At 37.6% G+C, this 25,759-nt stretch overlaps 1 protein-coding gene across 1 annotated transcript in view; it reads left to right on the top strand.

Annotated features, from left to right (window-relative positions):
* The window catches only part of LOC126164502 (probable Rho GTPase-activating protein CG5521), a 289,412-nt gene that overhangs the window by 182,190 nt on the left and 81,463 nt on the right, over positions 1-25,759 (top strand). The window contains exons 28-29 of the mRNA XM_049920250.1: positions 490-681; positions 12,504-12,653. Coding sequence (XP_049776207.1) covers positions 490-681; positions 12,504-12,653 — 342 coding nt within the window. The remainder of the gene's footprint in view (positions 1-489; positions 682-12,503; positions 12,654-25,759) is intronic.

Consider the following 25,759-nt stretch of genomic DNA (forward strand, 5'->3'; position numbering starts at 1 on the left):
GCAAACACTGTGCAGCATTCTCCTTGAGTGTGACCACTAATGAGCTGTCTGTCCACTTGAATAGCCACCAACAGACTCCAGTCAAGACAAAGCAGGACCATCCAGTTGCTGAGCATACCACTTTGCACAATGTGCTCCATTCTTCTCTAACTGTACTACCCACACCACTGTAGCTGAAATCACTGTTCACCTCAGATGCAGTTGCAAGTTGATCTTAATGCCTGAAGTTGACAGTGGAGCATGCACATGCTTTTTGTGTGTATGTCTGAGAGAGAGAGAGAGAGAGAGAGAGAGAGAGAGAGAGTTGAAGGACTTAGCCGAATAGCTAATTATATCTACCACTGTTTTCTCTCTCTCTTTTTTTTTTTTTTTTTTTTTCCTCTGTCCCTGTATGCTTCTCAATGCCTCCTCTATGTAATGAATAGCAATCTTCACTTTTCACATGGTTGTTATAACTTTAAGTAAAATTTTCAACACTTTTGTACACAGGTTTTAAGTCAGTTGCAGAGTGGAAAGTCACACGCAACAGAAAGTGAGACACCACCTATACCAGAGTCCGCAGACTACGATTTGGATATAAAATTAGATAATCTCCGTGAAGAATCTGCACCACCTCAAATACCACAAGAGCCACCACCTCCTGGATCAGCAGAGCAACCCATTCAACTTGCTGCAAAAATGGTATGTGATGGGAAAATCAAGAAGGTGAAATGCTGCGTGAATGTGTATGCTGATAAAAGTGATACAATGAAGAATAAGGTTAATAATTGGGCGAAGGTTGGGAGAGGGAGGAGGGAAAGCTGTTACCTTGGGTGCAAAACTATTTTACAACTGTGCAAAATTCTGACTGTAAAACTGGTAACAGAACAGTTCACAACAAAAGTAAAAATATGATATCAATTCAGGATTTACTGATCTGACATTTTCAAAATGTAGTGTGATAAGTTCTCTACATTGAGACCCATGTAATGATGTTGAAAGATGGTGTTGAGAACATGGACCTGTTTACTGAAGTTATCGGGACACCAGCAACAAATTAATATGTTTCATTAATGAGAATAATCGTTGTATGTTAACAGTATAGTAAGTGTTGAACCCCATTGTGGAAGGTTCACACTTCAGTGAATAGCTGAGCCCAGGCAGCCGAAAGAACAATAGAACTTCTTTACACAGTACCTTAAGAACGTGCAAAAGATGACAGCTACTGAAGTAACTTCATTAAATATTGTAAAAAGGAAAGTTTCCACTCACCATATAGCAGAGATGCTGAGTCGCAGATAGGCACAACAAAAAGACTGTTCTCAAATAAAGCTTTTGGCCTGTAAGGCCATCATCAAAAATAGAAGACACACACACACACACACACACACACACACACACACACACACACACGCGTGTGCACGCAAACACAACTCACACACACATCAAGTGTGCATGAGTTGTGTTTGCGCGAGCACCCATTGTGTGTGTGTGTGTGTGTGTGTGTGTGGGTGGGTGGGTGGGTGGGTGGGTGGGTGGGTGTGGGTGCGCACGCGCAAGCAAGCACGCACGCGGGTGCACGCACGCGCGTGTTGTCAATTTTTGCCAAAAGCTTTATTTATGACAGTCTTTTTGTTGTGCCCATCTGTGACTCAGTGCCTCCACTACATGGTGAGTGGCAACTTTCCTTTCCATAATATTGTTACATTTCATCCTATATTTTCAATTGTTTGATCATTAAATATTGCATTGACCTGATAAGGATTGACACCAAATACAAAGACATGTTGTTGAATGTACGAGCCACTCTGTTATGCCAGTGTAGCCTTTGAGTTAAGTACACTGCTCGTCCTAAATCATGTAGCACCGACATAGCCCGGAAACACCTGTAGATGTGCATAGTTTGTGGTTGAAAGCATGTGTGAGGACTCAGTTTGGACTTGATGCTGTAGGTTCTGACAGGTGTGCAGTGCATTCCAACAAATGGACTCTGATTGTGAACCTTCTGTGTGGTCAGCTATTGGCCTGAGAACTGTAAATGTGAACTCCTGCTGTCAATTGACTAGCAAGTGGTTGGGCAGTGACCTGCAAATTCGTCTTGTGGAAGATACCAGTAAATCGTGTTAATAATACATTTCTTGCAGAGGCAAGCTAGCACTGGCAATAAGAGCGCTGTGTCCGAGGATGTGGTTCCACCAAATATTGTAATGGCTGCTGTGCTGCAGATGAGTTGCAAGTATTTTGGCAGTCTGGCAACTAGCAGCACTCTACTGTGTGGTTGGTGGCTGGATCAAACGGCATGAGCCACAGTTGGTTGGTTGGTTTGGGGAAGGAGACCAGACAGCGAGGTCATCGGTCTCATCGGATTAGGGAAGGACGGGGAAGGAAGTCTGCCGTGCTCTTTGAAAGGAACCATCCCGGCATTTGCCTGGAGCGATTTTAGGGAAATCACAGAAAACCTAAATCAGGATGGCCGGACGCGGGATTGAACCGTCGTCCTCCCGAATGCGAGTCCAGTGTCTCAGCCACAGTTGCTACAGTAGTTGTGCATATAAGGTTCCTAATGAAATGTGGGGTTGTCAGTATTCTTAATGTATCTGGGGATGATGATCATTTATTTATCTCATTAGACCTTATTGAGCCAGTATATTAATGTTCTTGCTTCTCTAATTTGACATTTTGGTGAATTCTCACTGTTCCAGAATTACAAATTTTTTGTAAAAGAATCATCAGCCTCAAATTGGAAGCACTGATATTGCTTGCATAAGTTAAAAGCATTGTCTAAAGTGACGTGAAGGATCCCATTGTGCTTAACTTTCTGCTTGTGCATGTGTGGGTAAAATGCAAAACAATTGCTTAGAAGGGAGTATGTAATTAAATGACATATAGACTGAATAAATTTTGAGTAAATTTCGTGGAAAGTTTTTTGATGAATGTGTAAAAATTAGTTCAAGAAAGAATAGAAGTTGACATTGCAGGAATGAATAAAATAGTTGTGTACGGGGTGTTAACTGAAGACATTGAAATATCTCGAAAACTACACATTGGATCAAACAAGTTATAATTCCAATTTGTTTATTTCGAAGGGGGGCATGCAGTGATACCACATTCTACCCTCCGCCCCACCCTGTGCATGGCTGGCAAGGGGCAACTATGAAATCTTCTATCAGAACCCCCGCTTTTTTATTGCACATTACAATTCTGTGGCCAAATCTGCATTCATTTTGTCTGAAGCATTTTCTTCATTTCTCGACAGATGGTGCTGTAACCAGAGGAATAGAAATGGGTATGCAATCATAATTTAAGACAAGCTACTCGATGGCTGTTGAATATGCAATGGCACTTGGGACACCACTTCCATGTTGCGGGATAGGACAGGCCAGTATTTTATAACATACCGCAATGTATCATAACAGGCAGTACATTGCGACTGGAGCTCATGTATTGTGCAGGTGTAGAACAGATATCAGCTCTAAACATCACAATACCTGTGCAGTGTTTGTTGCCTGCACCCTGACTATCTTTTGGAGAACAGACATGCAAGAGGACGATGAATGTTGCAACCACAGAAGAAAACTTTGAAATGATTCAAGTTTATGGAGAATGCAGGAGAAATGTTGAGGCTGCTGTGGCCTTGTATGCTGAGTGTTACCCAGAGAAGTTGGCTCTTGTTTAGCCGGCCGCTATAGCCGAGCGGTTCTAGGCGCTTCAGTTTGGAACTGCGCGACCGCTACGGTTGCAGGTTTGAATCCTCTTTTTTTTTTACACAAGGTTGTGAATGCCTGATGGCAGCTTACAGACTAGCAAAAGGAAACAAAGCAAACATATTACAGGAGAAGCTAATGAAATAGCAGTACTAGTGGCAGTGCACCACGACCCATGGATAAGTACCCAGCAATTACTCTGCGATTTTGGTATGTCCATAGGTAGTATTGTTATAGTACTGCTTCGTCATAAGGAACATCCATACCACATGCCACTGCATCAAGAACTCCATGGCTCCTATTTCCATAACCAGGTAGTGTTTTGTGAGTGGGCACTTCAACCAATTCAAATGACCCCCATGTTCTTTTCCAAGGTACTGTTTTCCGATGAGTCTACATCCACAAACCACAATGTTAACCAGCATAACATGAATTACTGGAACATAGACAATCCCCACTGGTTATGACAAGATGGCCATCAATGTCCTTGGTCGGTTAACGTATTGTGTGGCATCATGGAGAACAAATTCATTGGCCTGTATTTTATCAATGGCATGTTGAATGGACACAAATAGCAAAAGTTTTTGGAACAGGACCTATTCTACTACTGCAGGATGTTGCTATGGGCGTTTGACAATATATGTGGTTGTAGCATGACATTCGCCCAATGCGTTACACAATTGAAACATAGCAGGTACTAGACCATGTTTACAGTGGTCAGTGGATCAGCAGGGATGGCCTATTAATTGGCCCAGTAGCTTGCCATATATGACATTGCCGGATTGTTTCCATGGGGATATGTAAAGGGTAAGATGTACTAGCAAGTGCCAACAGGCCATAAAGACATGGTCAGCTGTATCAGAAATGCCCGTGCTGACATTCCTGCAGATATGGCTCTTTCCTGTGTACAGTCATTTTAACAGTGGATCACTAAGTGTATTGGAGTTGGCGGTACTAAGTTTGAACATGTTTTCTATCTGGAAAAGTTGAGTAGCATTCGCATCAACCCACAGCCACAGTGTCATGTTGAGTAGTTTGATGTGTCTGAGGAATACGACATTGTGAATGGAGTTTCCAATTAGGAGTTATGAAATAGTGGCCTGTCCACCCTTGCAGTATGGAGGTGGGGACCCATGTGCCGTTGGAGATTCAAGGGTCAGTGCGGGGGGGGGCTTAAGTGTGGTATCATAGGATGTGCCCCTTTAAGACAGACAAATTGAAAATTGGAACTGTAACTTTTTTTAATCCAATGTGTACTTTTCGAGATATTCCAATTTTTTCAGTTAAAAAATAAAAATAAATATAAAAAAAACCATCCAGTATATTTGTGCTTGACACTCTTTGTAAGCTGTCTTTTTCATCTACAGTTGATATAGTGTCTATTATAAGCTCACTAGTGAGTATTATTTTATATTAGGATGCTTCTAATGTTGTTGTGTTTGGAACATGATGCAGAAGAAAATTCTGTAGCTCTTAATGTTTTTATTTATCAGCTCAGTTTGATCTATTCTTAATCAGATTGGATTGAACAGGCTCCAGTGTCACTGTTCTGCACCATATTTGTCACATAACCGTTTAAATTTTTCTATGGTTAGGAGAGAGAGAGAGAGAGAGAGAGAGAGAGAGAGAGAGTTTTGTTAATACAGCTCAATAAAATAAATGCATCTGTGAGAGTTTATGCAACAGAAACTTTTCCCCATCCACTCTATATACATGGTAGTTATTTCATCATGGGAGTAATTAATATGCATAATTGAAACAAATTATTGTGTGTCTTAAGTTGCAAATGTATGTGGGGAAATTTAACCCCAAATAAAAAAAAAAGGTAGCGCATAGAGACATGTTTTCTTAATGAGAAACATTGCCCAGAATAGTGCATGTTTTTCATAGTTTAATCAGTGGGTTGAGTTTATGCAACTATAGCTCTATTCATAAGTTACCACACTAAAAAATGTCATGGGTAGAAACAGTAGCTGTGACAGAAAATTTGTCCATATCTTTTTATCTTTGTTGTGTGCAAATTTTTTTTAGTCTAGTCATCATGTGAACATGACTGTGTAATGCTGATTATCTTGAGCTATCATTCTTGTGCACGGTGTACACAACAAATTTACTGTCAGACCAGTTTTAAAACTACAAAGCAGAACACTATCAAAATCCTTATGGTAGTGCACGATGATTTGTATGCCCTTTTTTGTAACCAGATTCGTGTGACCACACCCAGACGAGGTCCTCGAATTTCTTAATGAAAAAATGCTTGACATACTGATATTTGGCATACAAAGACACTGTGGCATTGCAGAAGTACAGGCTGCAGAAAAAGTAGCTCCATGGTTTGCTACTAGCTCTTATCCAAAGCTATTGTGAAGTGAGTTGGGGTTCTGCCTCTAAGTAGTCAGCACAGTACCATTTGAGTTGAATGTGGACTAACAAGAAACCATACATTTTTGTGCTGGTAATTTAAGAACAAGAAATTTTGACACAGCAGCATATGTTTTTCCTACACATTAGATTTGATCAAAATTGATGCAAAAAAAAGCCATTTTGTTGTGGGTCTAAATTTTAAAATGCAGTGACTACATTAAAAACCAAGCATCATGAGAGACATTGCTGTGTTTCTGGACACCATAGAATGCTGAAACAGGGAAATGAGCCATTATATGATTTCCACAATGTAGGGAGATTTTCAATCTTACTTTATGATTCTATCCTTCCAAACTGGTCGTTGTGGAAGAAGGTGGTGATAAGGTTTCTTGCTGGCTAATCAATAGGCACATCCTCTGATGATGTCCTGCAAAATCTTCCAGAAACATTATTCAACTTAATGTTTGATGAAGCAGAACTCTTCCTATTGTACAATAAACAGTCTGTGATAAATCAATGATACCTGTGTGGCAAGTGACATATTGTCGTAGTTGTAGTTTTGGTGCTACTTATCTTGTAGAACTAGTGTATGACAAGAGGACATTATGCAATAGAGACCAGCTGAATGAGGCTGTGCAATTGTTAAGGCACTGACCCTATTTGGGAGGATGGTGTTTTTTCTCTGTCTGCCCATCCTGATTTAGGATTTCCTACATCATTTCATACATATGCTAGGATGGTTCTTTCATAAGAACCACAGCTGACCACCTGTCCTATCTTCACAAAGCAGACGTAAATATTCTGTATGTATGCATTTTTGAGCTATTTATTTTCATTGCATGATGAAAAATCTAGTATCATTGGAAGATGATCCCTGGATAAATAAAAGAAATGAAAAGGCCCATCTGTTTTTGTAAGTCAAGACTAAACAGTAATGGTAAAATCTCAGTGCTGTTCAGGGTTGTTTAGCAGTGTCTATAATGTTGGGAAGTTAGACTAGTATAAACGAACTTATTAGAGGAAAGCAATAATATGGACAAGACAGATGGCTACTCACCATATAGAGGGGGTGTTGAGTCACACAGAGGCACTGTGAACAAGACTGCTAGAATATTTCAGCTTTTCAACAAAGTCCTTCAGCCCCCAGTGCCCAGACACAGTGGCCATATATCTGCTTGTGTGTGTGGCATGGGGGGGGGGGATGCGCGCGTGTGTGCATGTGTGCTTTCTACTTCGTTCGGAAGAATGACTTTGTCTGAAAGATTAAATATGTTAGCTGTCTCTTTTATTGTGCCTGTCTGTGACTCAACGCCTCTTTTATGTGGTGATTAGCAGCCTATTGTTCCCATATTGTTGTTTACCCATCCTGCGCGTCCCTTTGCTTAATAAAGAAGAAATTTTCATGGTGCCTGATATCACTAAGTGGTAATTTATCAACAGCTTGTGAGTTGCCCCAGTCATGCACTTTGTTCTTGGTTTATCTTAAGTGTCAAGTTTACATTGGTGGATTGACAGCAGCCACAACTGGCTTTGAGGCTTACGTGTGACACTTCATGAATGCTGGATTGAGTTGTGAGATTGTTACATTGCAGGCTGCCTAATAACCACATTGTAGGCACATGCTTCAGCAGTGTAAGCCATATATTAGTAACATGAGACTGATGTGCAATTTCTACCATTTCCTTTATATCAGTTGTTTCAGAAAAATATGGCCAGTCATCTTTGTATAATGAGTTACTTGCCTACACCCTTTCTAGGGTTCATTTCAGTTTGTCTGCATTAATCTGAAATTGTCTTGGAAGCTATTAAAAAACACTTCTGCTACCAAGATTACCGTAGCTTGGTTCTATTTGAAATGGAAGTTTTTAAACTATTTCAGTTGTTTTTTGTAAATAGAATGACTACTCATTTGCACCAATCTTGGCTGAAACAATTCAGGACATCAATGATTTTGTGATTTTGAGAAAAGATATGTTTTGGTGTTATAGCCTTTGTTCAACTTTTGAGAAATCAACCAAAAGCTTGAAATGGTGAGATTACAAAGTGTAGTCCCAGTTGCAGGCTGCCGTATTGGGAGAACATGGATGGTAACCACATAGACCCATAGTTAAGTTTATTACCTCCACTTACTTTGGTCAGGCTGCTTCTTTTTTTCCCTATCATACTCTGATGCGGAAACTCTAGTTTTTTTTTTTACCCCAATGGTATTTGGTTTCAAGGCCTGTGAGGAGGTAATTTTCCTTTTCTATCTCCAACAGTCAAAGTTTGGCAATGATCCCAGAGTCTACCTAGGCTGCATAATTGTTCAGAATCAGAACTCTGAGAAATTTCCACTCAAATTTAATGAATGAATGAGACCTTGAAGAATTCAACACAGCTGTGCCAACAAACCCCACTCTCAGGTACAAGGGAGTTGAGCAGATGGCTGGTAACCAACACACACTACTCCTAGTATCCCAAGAGGCCTTGGTTTGTCAACCAGCTCTTCCTGCCCTTCCTTAAATGCTTTCAAGCACCAAAATACTTGGGAATATGATGGAGCAGTGTTCCCATAAGCTTTAACAATCGGTTGGTCTCCGCAAGTGGCTTGTTCAGTTTCAAACAAAACTTTATTGCGTAACATTGCTCGAGTGATGGTTCCATTGCATTTCATGACACAGGCACTAAACAAGTGTGCAGAGCCAGTGATCCTGATGCTGCAAGTGCTTGGAGCAGACCAACGGAGGCATTGCTTTAAAGCTCCTCTACCACCTAACCCAGTGGTCAGAATGCTCTGCAGTCACTTTGAGCAAAAAAAAGGGGGGGATTCTTTCTGGACACCCCTTGTATATAGAAGATTACATTATATTCTATAGTAGAGTTGAAGAAAATGAAACAGCAACAGTGGTTTAGCATTGCTCCTACATAGGAGATGGTTGGGGGGGGGGGGGGGGGATCAAAGAGTGCACATACATGAGCAAAAGAGTACTAACAGTAATATGGAAACTAAAGAAGAGGCAACAAGTGCTTGTGCATTAGAAGAGGGGAAAAAAAGTATGAGTCAAGAATCTTCTTTGAAGAACTACAGAAGACTGTGAATAAATGTAGTGAATGCTACTTAACAGATTAATATTATGGGTGTTTTCAATGCCAGAATAGGAAATATCCCAGGAACAAATATTATAGGGCCTTTTGGAGAACTGGTGTGTAATAAAAAATGGGAAAATACTAAGGGTTTTTGCCACTTACAATAATCTAAAAATAACAAATCCACTTTTCAGGTGGAGAGATATACAGAAGTATACTTGGACCAGTAGAGGTCTTAGAATAGTAGTTGACCACATTTTGGTAAATGATAAGCTAGTGGGACAAGTAAGGCATACGATAGTTACAGAGGACAAGATATAGGATCTGGTCATTTTATAGTCATCTCCAGAATAGATATTTTTGCGAAATGGAAGAAAATGACAAAACAGATAAGTAACCTACAAGATCAAAGTGTTATTAAGTATACTTGCTAGGAGAAGACAGCATTATACTACTTTACCAAAGCAGATTAAATAAAGACTTGAAAACTAAACATAGTATAGAAGAAGAATGGCAGTATCTAAAGAATATGGTTTGCAGAGTAGCAGGAGAAGCACTCGGAAAGAAGAAAAAAAATATGGAAAAGATAGGGTCTAAAAATGTGGTACGAGGATATAATGAATGTTGTTAAAGAAAAACAAGAATATTGCTAAATGTGTAGTTAGAAAAGCACGCCAGGAACATTGGGATAGATTTATTTCTAATATAGAGAGACAATAAATGGCCTACAAAGTTTAAAAAACTTTAAACATGATAGAAAAAGATAAGATACAAATAAACAGTATTGAAGAAAAACAATGGGTAAATCATTTCAAGGGATTGTGGTATGATAATAGAGCACAATCGACTGAAGTTAATCCAGTAGATTACAAGGGATTAGATGAAATACAGTCTGATAAAATAACATGTGCCTTAACATCACTGACAAATAGAAAAGTGACAGGAAGAGATGGTATTAATGCTGAATTGCTGAAATATGGAGGAATGATGCTACGCCTGCAACTCAACATCTCTTAAACGAATGTTGGAAGAGTAGGAATATCACCAATGACTGGAAGCTTACTAAGATTTCTAGAGTAATATCAATTTTTATAAAAGGAAATAAAAGTCTATGCTGAGGGACAAGTTTACTGGACTCAGGATACAAGATATGAGGGCAAATCAAAGAGAAAGTTTCACTGGATTGCAGCGAGAGCACACTGTGTGTTGTGACCATGGCCAGTGAGTAACCATGACAGTAACTACTGAAATCCAATAGGACGGGTGGTGTGGTATCTTGTCATGTTGTGTGTAGGGGCAGGCTAGGCTCAATGGTGCATCAACTGGATGTTCACTCCAAATTGGATGTGCGTGCAACAATCAGATTTCTGTGGGCTACATGGCTCAATTGCACGGACATTCACCGTGAAATAAATGCTGTGTATGGTGAGTGTTCGATCTCTCACCCAGGTATTGTAAAGTGGTGTAAAAACTTTGATGCTGGACACACGGATCTCACTGACGAATATCACGAAGACAGGCCCGCAACATCCAGTACTGTGCAATGTTGACTCTATGGATGTGATCATTAGAGAGTATCACACTGCAGGAAATTGTCAGCATGCAGAACATGTTGTGTGGCAGTGTGTTCTCCATTGTCCACCAGGACCTTGGATGTCAAAAACTGTGTGCCAGTTACCCCCTGAAACAAAGAGAACATTGATGGAATGGGTGCACACCACATCACCACAACGAAAGAAGGCTAAAGCCCAACCTTGAGCAGGAGAGGTGATGGTGACAGTGTTCTTTGACATGGACGGTGTGCTGCAAGTGGAATTTATGCCAAAAGGCATGACAATCAATTCTGCTTCATATTGTCAAACATTGCAGCAGCTGCATAAGATAACTAAAGAAGTGCGGTGGGGAAAATTGAGTGTCGGTGTGATTTTGTTGCACGATAATTCAACACTGCACTCGGCCCACCAAATGTCAGACCTGCTGCAGCAATTCAAGTGGCAGGTATAGTAGCATCGTCCATTACAGTCCGGACCTACCACAGTGCGATTATTAAGTTCGACAAGATGAAAGAGTGTCTTGGGGAACGCTGATTCTGAAACAATGATGAGTTGAAAGCAGGTGTATTAATGTGGCTAGCACTGGAGGTGATTTCTACACAGCCTTAATCAAAAAGTTGGTTACCCATTCTGAAATGGTTTATGGTCTCTTGGGGACTATGTGGAAAAGTGAACTTAAATTGTATGTTGTCATAGCCATGTTGCCTCTGTGTTTGTGATTTAATAAATAGCCATAAGTGTAACCTACATCTTGATTCACTCAAGTAAATGATAAGATTGCAAACACAAGACGTAAAAACATAACAATAATTTTACTCTAAAAAAAAAAAAAAAAAAATATTTTCATACTTGGCCGTGAGTAGGAATTTGTGGTATCACTGGAATCAAACCCCTAAACACTGCATTGTTTGTATGTTGTTGTACAGGTTCAGAATATCATCATCTGACATAATTCGCACTGTTCTGTTTCATTAGGCTGATATTCGGCATCATCTTTATCACCCAACTTATCATGTTAAAAATATCTTCTCTTTCTGAATCTTCTTTTGGTAAACTGTTAACGTAATTCAATAATTCTCTATCCAAACGAAAATACCAACGCACCATAATATCAAGGAGCACTAAACTACTGCAGAGCACAACAATGGATTGACAGAGTGCAAGCAGTAGAAGTATGCCATCTTTTCCATTAAATAAAGTAAATTGGAAAGAAAGAGAGAGAATGAGATCACAACAGTGAAATAAAAATAAGCTAAGCAGATGTAAAAATTCATTGTTGCACATTCAGAAACATGAAATGTAAAAAGTATTCAGCAGCCAAAATGACTAACTGTGGTCCTTTAGGATAAAAATGTTTATAATTCACTTAGTTTTTGTAATAGATGTGTGTGTCTTTTACAGAAATTATAAACCACCAAAGTACATAAGTCATGAAATATAAACCCCCTACATTACAATGTTTGCTATTTATGAGATGTTAAACAACGCTTGCTGGCCAGATTGACCGGTAAGGTACTTCTAGTGTTAAGTGATTTTGTGTGTCAGCTATCCGTGACATCCGGTACACACTTGATTTTGCTTATGATTTCTGTAGGTAATGTGTTTTCATGCACACATTCGGAATTTTTATGCTGATCGACAGATTCTTATTCTGACTGATTTTTGTATGCTACATTCCACTCCTCTGACTACTGTCGTATAGACAGTTTCAGGCATATAGCTTTTTGGTTCAACTTTTTTGTTCGACATAGAACTCCTATATGTGTATAAAGAAATAATGGATTCTGTGGAAATTAGCAATGTTAACTAGTAAATAATACTGTAATTCCAATTACAGGTATTAATGCATCTTGTAAATCACCTTGGCCACTTTCCAATGGGCATAGGGGCAGCTCGATTGTCTTCAATGGTAGTTGAACAAGATGATGTACCAGGCCTTTCTGCTGATGAGCTCAGTGCAGAAGTTTTTTCTGCCCCAAATATCCAGGTAAGCCAATACAAATACCTTCTCTGCTCCCCTCCCTTTTCTAAACATAGTAAATACTAAAATTTCCTGGTGAGAATGTCATGTTATTGATGAATCATTGTTGTCTTTGTACTTTAATTGAGTTAACCTTTAGCAAACTGTGAGACTTTTTTTTCCAAGGTGGTGCTTCCTATGTCCATTGACAGACTTATAAGAATGAATTGAATGGATACTTGAGAAAACTGAGAAACTTATAAATTCAAAAGGCAGAAAGTCAACACAAAACTAATATTGTTTAAGAGGTTTATATGTAATTTTGTTTTTTGTCCTGATTTGATTATACCAGAACAATTTTCCTGGTACTGATAACCTGGATAATTCTTAGCACATTTACCTTGAATGCATGAAGCTTACCTTCCAGAAGCATTAACCATTTTTTCACTCAAATCTCTTTGACAAGTTGTCATAATAAGACCTAAACACCAACATGACCTGAGGTCTCTAAAAACATTACAAAAAATCACAGCATGCACCTCATACTTGCTGAAAACCAGGTTCGGGCAGAAAATGTGGGAGTTGAATTATCAGTAGCTGCTGCTCTTTGTGTTAGTAGTTGTCTTCTGTCATCCTAATTATGAAGCAGAATGCTGTGGAACAAGTTAATTCTTATTTGCCCTCACTAACGTACTTCTCATAATGCTCCACCGTGAATATGAAAAGGATGAAAAGGATGTGGCTACAAAATAAGAACTCATTGACACAGAGAATTTATTGAAACATTTACATATATAGTTCACAATACATAGGTTAAATAAGTGTACAGCATTAATATTCTCATGCAATGTAGAAAAACATGCAGTAGAAAACTTGTTGAAAAGATGAATACATTGAGGACAAGGGTGCTGCAAGTACAGTCTTAAAATGATAGCAAATTTGAACATTAAAAATGGTATTTACTGGTACTGATGGAACTCTGGAAAGCAAAATGTTGGATGCAATCTTGGCAAGCCAGGACAGGGACAACTGAAAATGTAATCCTTCCTAATTTTGTTCTTAATGATGAAAAGTTGCACCATATCCTTTTCATTTGTTGCTTGGGTCCTTTGGTAAGTACCCTGTCAAATAAAAACTAAAACTTTGGACACTATGCAGTGGTTCAGGTAACAGATTTGAAAATATTCATATACAGATTTCATGCATGTTAATTTTGTACATTCTACACAAAACAAAAAAAGTTTTGCATCGCACCAGTTCCCAGAATTCCAGAAGATAGACATTGACTGTGGGTATTGTATCACAGACACAGTCCCTTCGACTATTCAGAGATATCACTAAACCCGCCCAAAGATGTAAACAATCATGCATGAGCAGCGCCTATTAGACGAAGGGGGTCCGACAGCCGATCATTTCCAGTCTTTCCACTAGGAAGGCAGTTCTAATGCTTTAAACAACAAGAATCAATGTGAAGTAGGATTGCAAAATGCACACCTCTCTCACATCAGTTGACTTACTTGGTAAGCACTGCCAAGCTTCTTCTTTGTATTGCCGTCTACTTCGATTTCCAAAAACTTCTTCTCCAAAGATTACTGCTGGTTAACGAAATTTATCAGTCTCTCTCTCTCTCTCTCTCTCTCTCTCTCTCTCTCCCCCCCCCCCCCCCCCCCCGCCCCCTCATGAAATAAGTGGATACTGGCAGAATACTTTTAGTAGTCTTGGTATGTTTCAACTTCCACAAAGAAAAAATTCACCATTTCTCACATAAATATTCGAATGTTTGCAAGTTACCGATTCGTCTTGCATTAGACTCGATTAAACAATTTACAATAGCGTTGGTTTAACAACCACATAATTTATGAACATGTCTTGCTTCTAGCAAGTCCAACACATGAATTACTTGAAAGTCTAACCTCATTTCTTCATTTGTCCTTAACAATCATCTCTGTCACTAAAAGCACAGAATAATACATAAACACTCTTTGTTCTTCTCTACAGATACAGTGAAACTCTATGGATCATAGAGCAGGTACTTGTCGGTCGCCGTTTAGCCACCGCATTCACATTTTGCTTGTGACTGTTTTTAGACCTGCACGAATAAACATGCAGTGCGCAGTAGGTCGGATTCGTCTCTCTCACACTTCTATTTAAAATAGTGTGTGTTCAAGATGGAGGAAGTGCAGGTAGTTCTATAATTCATGCAGAAATTCTTGAAGCCCTACAAGGTGCACGGCTCATGTTGTCTGTAGTTCAACCATGCCTAGATGGTCAGTACCGCGGTTCGATCGCGTCTGCATTGTTTATTTGTGCCAGGAAGGGCTCTCAACGAGGGAAGTGTCCAGGTGTCTCGGAGTGAACCAAAGTGATGTTGTTCAGACATGGAGGGGATACAGAGAGACAGGAACTGGCGATAACATGCCTCGCTCAGGCCGCCCCAGGGCTACTACTCCAGTGGATGACACTACCTACGGATTATGGCTGAGAGGAACCCTGACAGCAATGACACCATGTTGAATAATGCTTTTCGTGCAGCCACAGGATGTCATGTTAAGACTCAAACTGTATGCAATAAGCTGCATGATGCGCAACTTCACTCCCAACATCCATGGCGAGGCTCATCTTTGCAACCACGACACCCTGCAGCACGGTACAGATGGGCCCAACAACATGCCGAATAGACAGCTCAGGATTGGCATGATGTTCTCGTCATGATGAGTGTCGCATATGCCTTCAACCAGACAATCGTCAGAGATGTGTTTGGAGGCAACCCGGTCAGGCTGAACGCCTTTGACATGCTGTCCAATGAGTGCAGCAAAGTGGAGGTTCCCTGATGTTTTGGGGTGGTAGTGTATGCTGCTGGTGGTCATGGAAGGTGCTTTAACGGCTGTATGATATGTGAATGCCATCCTCCGACCAATAGTGCAACTATATCGGCAGCATATTGGCGAGGAATTCATCTTCATGGGCAACAGTTCGCACCCCCGTCGTGCACATCTTGTGAATGACTTCCTTCAGGATAACAACATCGCTCAACTAGAGTGGCCAGTATGTTCTCCAGACATGAACCCTATTGAACATTCCTGGGATGGATTGAAAAGGGCTATTTATGGATGACATGACCCACCAACCACTCTGAGAGATCGACACCAAATCGGCATTGAGGAGTGGGACAATGTGGACCAACAGTGCCTTCATGAACTTGTGGATAGTATGCCATGATGGGAGGCATTCATCAATGCAAGAGGACATGCTACTGGGTATTAGAGGTACAGGTATGTACAGCAATCTGTACCATCATATCTGAAGGTCTTGCTGTGTGGTGGTACCACATACACTCTGTGGTTTTCATGAGCAATAAAAAAGGGCGGCGGAAATGATGTTTATGTTGATCTCTGTTCCAATTTTCTGTACAGATTCTGGAATTCCCGGCACCGAGGTGATGCAAAACTTTTCTTGATGTGTGTGTTATGCTTATTGTACCAAAAATATGAACTATAAAGCATTATACGGAATAAAGGTGTTCGAAGTTTCTTATAGAACAAAGCCTTTTGTAAGTTTGGTGATAATAGGCCAACATCTGATCTTCTCTGTCAATGCTCTTCATAAATTTATTGTATTCGTCAATCAACTGTAGCTTAATTTTTTCCTCAGCACATTGTGACTTTCAAATTAATCATCCCCATAATCACTATGAATTGTAATGACCTCACACTTTTTCTGTCCACTTACCATGACATACACCTTCCTTAATGTAGCAGTTATTGATTCCACTTTTCAAAAATTTTGGAATACTACTTAGGCTAGTTTGCCCTTCCTGTTACTTCACAGAGTTCCAGTGCAGTATTTTTGTTTTGCCATAAGCTCCTCTGTAATGATAACATTCTAAAAATATCCAAGAAAACTGCATAGCCTCTCCCATCCATCCCTTCAAGAAATTTGTGGACCACTTTGGATGTGTGACCTTGACTACTAATGACTGAATCGTTTCCTCCTCCATATATATATGAGTTCTACGTACAAGGCCATTTGATTAAGATAAAACATAGAGCTTCACTTTATATTTATGATGTTTGCATTCCTTGCACAAATTCTTTGTTGGCTGACTTCTTCATAAGACAGTGCTATCGTGTTTGTAGTGAGTTCACAAGATGTGTGACAGTTCATCCTATTTTTGCTGTTGAAACAATCTATCATTGTATGAATAGAATCATCTGCTAATCACTCCCTTTCAAAATGCAAATGTCTTAGAATAAGCAAAAACAAAATCCCTCTTATATGAACAGTTCATAAGATATTTTAATTATAAGTAATATTGCTTTCCAATTGTAATACAATGTTTGATCAAAAGTATCTGGACACCTGGCTGAAACTGACTTAAAAGTTCGTGGTGCTCTCCATTGGTAATGCTAGAATTCAGTACGGTGTTGGCCCAATGTTAGGCTTGATGACAGATTCCATTCTCACAGGCTTATGTTCAATCAGGTGCTGGAAGGTTTCTAGGTGAATGGTAGCCCATTCTTCACAGAGTGCTGCCCTGAGGAGAGGTATTGATGTTGGTCAGTGAGGCCCGCCACAAAGTCAGCGTTCCCAAACATCCCAAAGGTGTTCTATAGGACACAGATCAAGGCTCTGTGCAGGCCAGTCCATTACAGGGATCGTATTGTCGTGTACCCACTCCTCCACAGGCTGTGCGTTATGAACAGATGCTCGATCGTGTTGACACATGCAGTCGCCATCCCGAATTGCTCTTCGACAGTGGGAAGCAAGAAAGTGCTTAAAACATCAGTGTAGACCTGTGATGTGGTAATGCCATGCAAAACAACAAGGGGTGCAAGCCCCCTCCATGAAAAACATGACCACAGCATAACACCACCACCTCTGAAATTTACTGTTGGCACTACACATGCTGGCAGATAATGTTCACTGGGCATTCACCATACCCACACCCTGCCATTGGATTGCCACATTGTGTACTATTATTAGTCGCTCCATACAACAGTTTTTCCACTGTTCAATCATCCGATGTTCATGCTCCTTACACCAAGCAAGGTGTCGTTTGGCATTTACAGGCGTGATGTGTGACTTATGAGCAGCCGCTCGACCATGAAATCCAAGTTTTCTCACCTTCCAGCTAACTGTCTTAGTACTTGCAATGGATCCTGATGCAGTTTGGAGTTCCTGAGTGATGATCTGGATAAATGTCTGCCTATTACACATTACTACCCTCTTCATCTGTAGGCGGTCTCTGTCAGTCAACAGACGTGGTCAAGCTGTACACTTTTGTGCTGTATGTGTCCCTTCACATTTCCACTTCACTATCACATCAGAAACAGTGGACCTGCCCGCATCTCGTGGTCGTGCGGTAGCGTTCTCGCTTCCCACACCCGGGTTCCCGGGTTCGATTCCCGGCGGGGTCAGGGATTTTCTCTGCCTCGTGATGGCTGGGTGTTGTGTGCTGTCCTTAGGTTAGTTAGGTTTAAGTAGTTCTAAGTTCTAAGGGACTTATGACCACAGCAGTTGAGTCCCATAGTGCTCAGAGCCACAGTGGACCTAGGGATGTTTAGCAGTGTGGAAATCTCACATACAGACATATGACATAAGTGACAATAACCGGACAACGTTTGAAGTCCGTGAGTTCCGCAGAACACCCCATTCTACTCTCTCACGATGTCTAACAACTACTGAGGTCGCTGATATGGAGTACCTGGCAGTAGGTGGCAGTGCAATGCACCTAATATGAAAAACGTATGTTTTTGGGTGTGTCCAGATACTTTTGATCACATAGTGTAGGTCTGACTGATGTAAATATACATCAATAAGAAAACATTCTACAGAATTTTTCATCTTTTGAAGTGTTGTCTCTTTCCATGTGCTTATCCTTGACTTTACTCTGGGGCTTTAAAAAATATGAAACTGAAACAAAGTATCCATTGTAATCATAACGTTTCATCAGTAAGGAACAGATAAAACTCTGGTGTGGGAAAAACAATTGCATTTTTATGGATCAGTTTATTATTCTGCCTCCAGAAATCAGTATGTTTACAATGGTGCAGGTCAAACAGGAAGGCACTTATCCACTACAGATGCCGATATCTCTGTTGGGTGTAGGCTTTCTGGCACAGAAAACTGCACACAGAGCACATTGCTCAGTTACACCGTTCTATGGTTTTTTAACACTGGAAGACTGAAATCATTTGAAAAAAAAAAAAAAAAAAACAGGTTTTAATCCAGAATCCAGGAAATTAAGCCCATCATCCGACCCCTTTTTTAAAATGTTGTTGAACTGTTGTTTAATTGATGTTTCATTACAATTTTCTCTCTTGTGACTTACCTTTTCTCCACAGTGTAGCATCAGACACTTTCATCGGAAGAAAGAAAAAAAGGTGATCAGTTCCAGTAATCTGACTTCATAAAAGAATAATATTATTTATTTGCTATCCATATAACAGTTATTTTTCAGACATTGTCGTAGATTTAGTTCACATATATCTTGAGATACAAGGTTGTACTAATTGAAGATCTTTTATAAAACTGACTCCAAACATAGGCAGTGGTCTCACTAATGTGACTGGACTGTGTACATACAGTGCAAAGTAGGGATATCTCCAGGATTTGTCCTTTTTCCAACTGCAGTGATAATGGAATAAGATTCTAAAGTACATAAAATCTGTTATATGTTACGGGAAAAATTGGAGTTATCCCCTTTTTGCCCCACAGTTTTAAATTGTACTTCTCTTGCCAGTGAAAGATAAATGCAGGCATTAATATAAAAAGTGAAGATAAAAAATTAACAGTTTTTTTATTACAAAAACAAACTTTGGGCTATATATACTAACAGTGTTACAATGAGACATTACAATTTGAAATCTGCTGTTAAATAAAAGCATTTCTCTATTAATTTGTGCTCCCATGCATTGTAGTTATACATATTACTGTTCATTGGCTCTCTCTCTCTCTCTCTCTCTCTCTCTCTCTCTCTCTCTCTCTCTCTCTCTCTCTCTCCCTCCCCCCCTCTCCCCCCCCCTCCCCCCCTCTCCCCCCCCTCCCTCTATCTTATCTACCACTCTTGTCTGCCTTTTTATTGTAGTCAAAGGAGGCTGTCTGTACCGACTGTTAGTGCCCCACCTCTGATATTACAAAAGAACCACATGACAATAGGATTTTTTGTAATTTTTTTATATCTATGGTATGTGAAAAGCAGGACTCAAAAATCGGTCTCACCAAGCCGTTCAATACAACTCTCAAAAATTCTCGATAAAATAGACTTCTGACAGTCTTCAGGTAGAGGGGCTGTGTGGTAGAATGCTCACCTGCTACTTTGTTCTGAGTTCTATTCTTGGCTGGTACAAATTTTTAAACAGAAGTGCGTAGTTTAATAGAATTTCTAGGAGGTGTAAAATACATAAAGATAAGAAAAAAAGGAATCATTAGCGCTCGAGACCGGTAATCGGTTTGAGCGATGGGACACAAGATATCTGAGGTAGTGATGAAGTAGGGATTTTCCAATATGACTATCTCGCGAGTGTACCATGAATATCAAGAATCTGGTAAAACATCAAATCTCTGACATCAAATCTCTGACATCACTGCAGCCGGAAAATAATTCTGCAAGAATTGGACCAACAATGACTGAAAAAAATTGTTCATTGTGACGTAAGTGCAAACAACCCTTCTGCAAACTTCAGTGCTGGGCCATCAACAAGTGTTAACGTGCGAACCATTCAACAAAACTTCATCAATATGGGCTTTTTGAGCCTAAGGCCCACACGTGTACCCTTGATGACTGCATGACATTAAGCTTTACACCTCGCAGGGGCCAATCGGCACCAATATTGGTGTGTTGATGACTCGACTGGAAACATTTTGCCTCGTGGGACGAGTCTCATTTCAAATTGTATCGACCGTGTTGATGTGTACGGGTATGGAGAAAATCTCATGAATCCATGGAACCTGCTGGTCAGCAGGGCACTGTTCAAGCTGGTGGAGGCTTGGTAATGGTGTGGGATGTGTGCAGTTGGAGTAATATCGGACCCCTGATATGTGTAGGTACGACTTTGACAGGTGGATGCGTATGTAAGCATCCTGTCTGATCACCTGCACCTGCTCACGTCCATTGTGCAATTCCGACTGACTTGAGCAGTTCCAAAAGTAGAGTGGATCCAGGAACACTCTTCAGAGTTTAAACACCTCTGCTGGCCTCCAAACTCCCCAGACATTAACATTATTGAGCATATCTGGGATGCCTCCAAATGTGCTGTTCAGAAAAGATCTCCAGCCCCTTGTATTCTTATGGAATTATGGACCGCCCAGCAGGATTCTTGTTGTCATTTCCCTCTAGCACTGCTTCAGACATTAGTCGACTCAATGCCATGTTGTGTTGTGGCACTTCTCCGTGCTCGTAGTGGCTCTAGATGATATTAGGCAGGTATACCTGTTTCTTTGGCTCTTCAGTGTATATTCTAATAGTATATTCGTGAGTTCTCGGCCAAAGAGCATTTTCTAGAAAAAATTCCATGTTGAAAACCAAGAATCTAATTTTATAGTTTTCTTCAACTAAATTCTACATAAGTACAATGAAAACAAAATGGTCAACAGAGTTGAGTGATTTAAAAACTTAGAAATTAAAAACTTAGAAAATTATAGTAAAGGAAATTTTAATGTAATTAAAAGAAAAATACAGTTTTTTAAAAATTTATTCAAAATCAGTAACATGTATTGGAGGATCATTATTTGTTTTTTACCACAATAAATAAACTGTGATCTTACAGCTTTACCTAATTGATCATCATCATTTGTAAAGATTTTAATATAACGATCTGGAACAGTTATTTTATATTTATCATCTAAAAGTAATAAATCTTTTCACCAAATTTAGTAGGTAAAGTTTCAGCTTTTGAAATGATGTAAGATTTATGTTTTTATCTGATAATTATTAAACACTTTTGAAGAAACATTACTATAATTTTAAGTTCAGTGAACAGGTTCCCAATATTACCATTCATCTTCATTTTTATTTATATAGAAAAAAATTAAGGAATGAAAAATTAAAACGTTTTCCAAACGTTTGTAGAATGTTTTTAGTTTTTTTACAAGCTAAAGTTATCACTTTTTATCTTCACTGGTTTTCAGTACACTTTTTGCACTTCAAACAGTAAATGTGATGATCTTTTTTTTTATTTATATAGAATAAAAAATAATTATATTACTTTTAAAGTCGTCAGAACTTCATCTTTAACAACTTTCTTGTCTAAGTTATTAATTTCAAAATTACTGAATTAAGTTTTGTATCTAATGAAACTATTTTATCTGTTGCATCAGCGATACTCGTATTTGTGTTATATATTTCTTTATTATAATGTTCCATGACACCACCCTAAATACCATTTGTTTGCTTTAAATCTGTGAAAATCCTGTTGAATTCATTTTGTCAATATTGCTTGTTCACTAAATCTTTTGCATCAATTGGATCATTTATATTTGCAACTCTTCTACCTTTAAACCAATATAACCTTTAGTTTTTCAAAAATACCATTTAATTCTTTCTGAAATTGTTTAATTATACGTTTTTGGATCTACTGATGATTGAAAATCTTTGATTTTTGGATGAAAATCTTCAAATTTTGAAATTTATTCATTATTAAATTTTCGTTCTAATGAATGAAAATTTATTTTTTCTAAATTGTTAGTGAGTTTATTTCCAAAATTGTCCATTTACTAAATTTAAATTATCATTAAACTTATAATTCATGCATAATAGTTTCAAAACAAATAAACACAAATGACCCACAAATTGACTGAAATTTTGTATTCTCTTAATATTGTAGTAAAGATTATTTTTTCCCCAAATAGTTAACTACTTCTTTTGGAATATTTCCTCCATATGAATCAAAAACAACTTTTATATTTATAACAACAAATTAAAGTGTTCCAACATGACCAGAAGTATCTACATTTACTGTTCCACATTCTAAATTTTTTGGTTCAGTAGGTAATTCATCAGTCATAAAAATGCCACGAAAATGATTAATTTTGAATTATTTAACTAAATCTTCTATTTCAAAATTAGACAAAATATTATTAAATTTTCCAGTTATTTCTGTGCAGCTTTTTTACTCCTTTTCCTTTCTTTTCCATTTCCAAATTATGTCTTTTTTGTTCTTCTAATTCTTTATCACTTTTTTCTTACCTATAATTTAATTTGCAATTGCTGCAGTTCCACCAGCAAGTGAACCAAGTGACAATCATTTTCACAACAGGAATAGTTAATGAAACAAACAAATTACCACCCATTTTCTCTCTTTCTTTCTTTTGTGAACATCAGTTAAAATGGTTCAACAATATTTAAATGCTCATTAATGAGTTTAAGTTTAATGATTTTGGTTCACTTTTACCATTATGTAGCAAATCGAAAAGTTTTTCATTTACATAGATTAAAAAGCAACATCCATTTTTATCGACATTCAAATCCATTCCTAATTTTCTTTTTCCATATATAATCTCTGTAACTGCAGTTAGAGACATTTATGTTGGTCAATGTAGATTCAAAAATTTATTTGTTCGAAAAATCGAAATATTCATATAAATGCAGCTAAAATTTTATACACAATTGTTATTGAAATTATACATGGACAAAGAAGTTTGTGCTGGTAAAGCTTTAGGATTTAATAGATTTTACTAAAATTATTCCCTTTGAATTAATATAAATTTTAATTTGGCTGATGGAATTTTTGTTAAACATAATCATCATTTTCATAGAGAAAGTAATACTGTTGCTTAATTTAAAACTAATTCTGAATTTGGTGATCCACAAATTTATGAACTAAATCAGCCTACAAAAATTCCAATTTTTTATATAATTCAAAATTTCGAAATAACAATAACCAATAAAATGATAATTTGACTTCAATGGTTCTTATGTAATAGTTGGTTTAGAAATGGAATTAATGAATAGAGATGGATCGGATTTTTCTGCACATCGTGGTAAAAATTTAAATGTTGTGTGACTAGGGCCTCCCGTTGGGTAGACCATTCGCTGGGTGCAAGTCTTTCAATTTGACGCCATTTCGGATATTTGGGCATCGATACATAAGAAAAATTATTTTATGTTATAACAATTTAAAAAGGAAATAATATTTTAACTACAGTCAAACATTACTTTATTTCTTCTTCAACTCTTATTTGATCTCTTCCTCCCTTCTTCCCTTTCAAATGGATTAAATATGGAAGGATATATCCTTACCAATGGAAAACTTAAAACTAAACAAAATGACATTCTGTTTCCATTAGAATTATTTGGTGGATTTTTTAAAGATTATAAAGAAATTGTGTTTGAAGATGATTTAACTGTGATTTTTACTTCAAGTTCAAGAAAAATGAACCAGAATATTCACTTGAAGTACAACAAGAAAGACTTAAAAACCCAGAATTCCTATTTCTTTCCTCAAACTTCAAGTAATTTAATTTCGGGAGAGCGGTGTGCTTGACCCTATGCCCCTCCTATCCACATCCTCGACTGAAGATGACACGGCGGTCGGATGGTCCCGGTAGGCCACTCGTGACCTGAAGACGGAGTACAAGGAAAAAAAAATCTTGAATTAGATATTACTAATTATTATAATTCTACAGAATCTGTACGCCTTACTTTATTTTCATTATTTTTCCTAACTAATTGAAAAAATAATCCATTACTTGATTCTTCTTTATTCGATTGTGTTAAATTACAAAATATCTTTGTTAAAAATGGAAGAAATTAAATTTTTCCTCAAAAAATTATGGAATCGTTAACCAACAAATAACTTCTTAAAAGCTTTTGATTCTTTTATTTTAAAAGGATAACCCAGTTAAATAATGATGTAAATATAAATCCATTCAATTTTATTCAAAATTATCCTATTTATGTAATTAATATGTCTACAAGAATGAATGTTTTAACTACTAAAAAAAATGAAATTATGTGCATTCTTCAATGGAAATATTCCAAATGATACAATTGCTTATGTTGTTATGTATGGTAAAAAAAATTTAACTTATGATTCACAACATAGAATGGTTACTGAAAAATTTTAACTGCATAAATGACTGAAAAATTAAAAAAAACTTTTAACTACATGTTTTCATTCCCTCATAGATTAACAACTAAAAATGGAAAACAAAGAACTGAAGGAATTCTTTGAATTTGTAAAACTAAAAGAGTAAATTCGTTAAAAAAATTTTGTAGGAGAAAGTATAAATATTCGTGAAGAAATTATTAATGGATTATATAAACAAATTAGAATTTAAAAAAAATGTAATTTCTTTTGGAATTGATGATTTACGGCAATATGATTTAGTTGAATTGAAGTCAGGTAATCTGAAAGGAATTTCGAAAATAAATATTGGATATAAATATTTATTAATGGTTATAGATGTTGTTTCAACATTTGCTTGGGCAGTTCCAAATAAAAATAAGACAGCTAAAATTGCAGTTGAAAAAAACATTCAAGTCAAGAAAACCAAAAAATTTGTGAACAGATGAAGGTAGAGAATTATTTAATAAACAATTTGAAGAATTAATGAAAAAAATTAACATTAATCATTATTCAGCTTTTTGTGAAATAAAAGCAACTGTTGTTGAACAAATTAATAGAGCATTGAACAAAGAAAAAAAAGTGGAAGAAATATGCTCTTCAAAGAAATTAAAAATGGGTTGACTTAGTTTCTAAATTAATTACTGAATATAATAACACAAAAGAGAAACAATAAAAATGTGACCAAAAGATGTAAATAAAGAAACTGAATAAATCTTATTGGAAACTGTTTACATAACAAATTTGCTTGATACTGAACCTAAATATAAAATTGGTGATGAAGTTAGAATAAGTAAACTTAAACGAATTTTTGAAAAAGGATATACAGCAAATTGGTTGACAGAAATGTTTGAAATTGAAGATGTTATTCATTTTAATTTAATCATATATGAACTGAAAGATTTAAATGACAAAAAATGAAATTTTTATTATCAAGAACTATTGAAAACAAATTTTCCAGCTGTATATTTGGTCAAAAAAGTTTTAAATAAGAAAGGTGATAAAGGATACGTAAAATGGTTAGTTTTCCATAATTCACACAACACTTGGGTAAATAAAAGTAATGTA

Source organism: Schistocerca cancellata, chromosome 1 (genome assembly GCF_023864275.1).
Source record: "Schistocerca cancellata isolate TAMUIC-IGC-003103 chromosome 1, iqSchCanc2.1, whole genome shotgun sequence".
In the NCBI taxonomy this organism is placed as follows: Eukaryota; Metazoa; Arthropoda; class Insecta; order Orthoptera; family Acrididae; genus Schistocerca; species Schistocerca cancellata.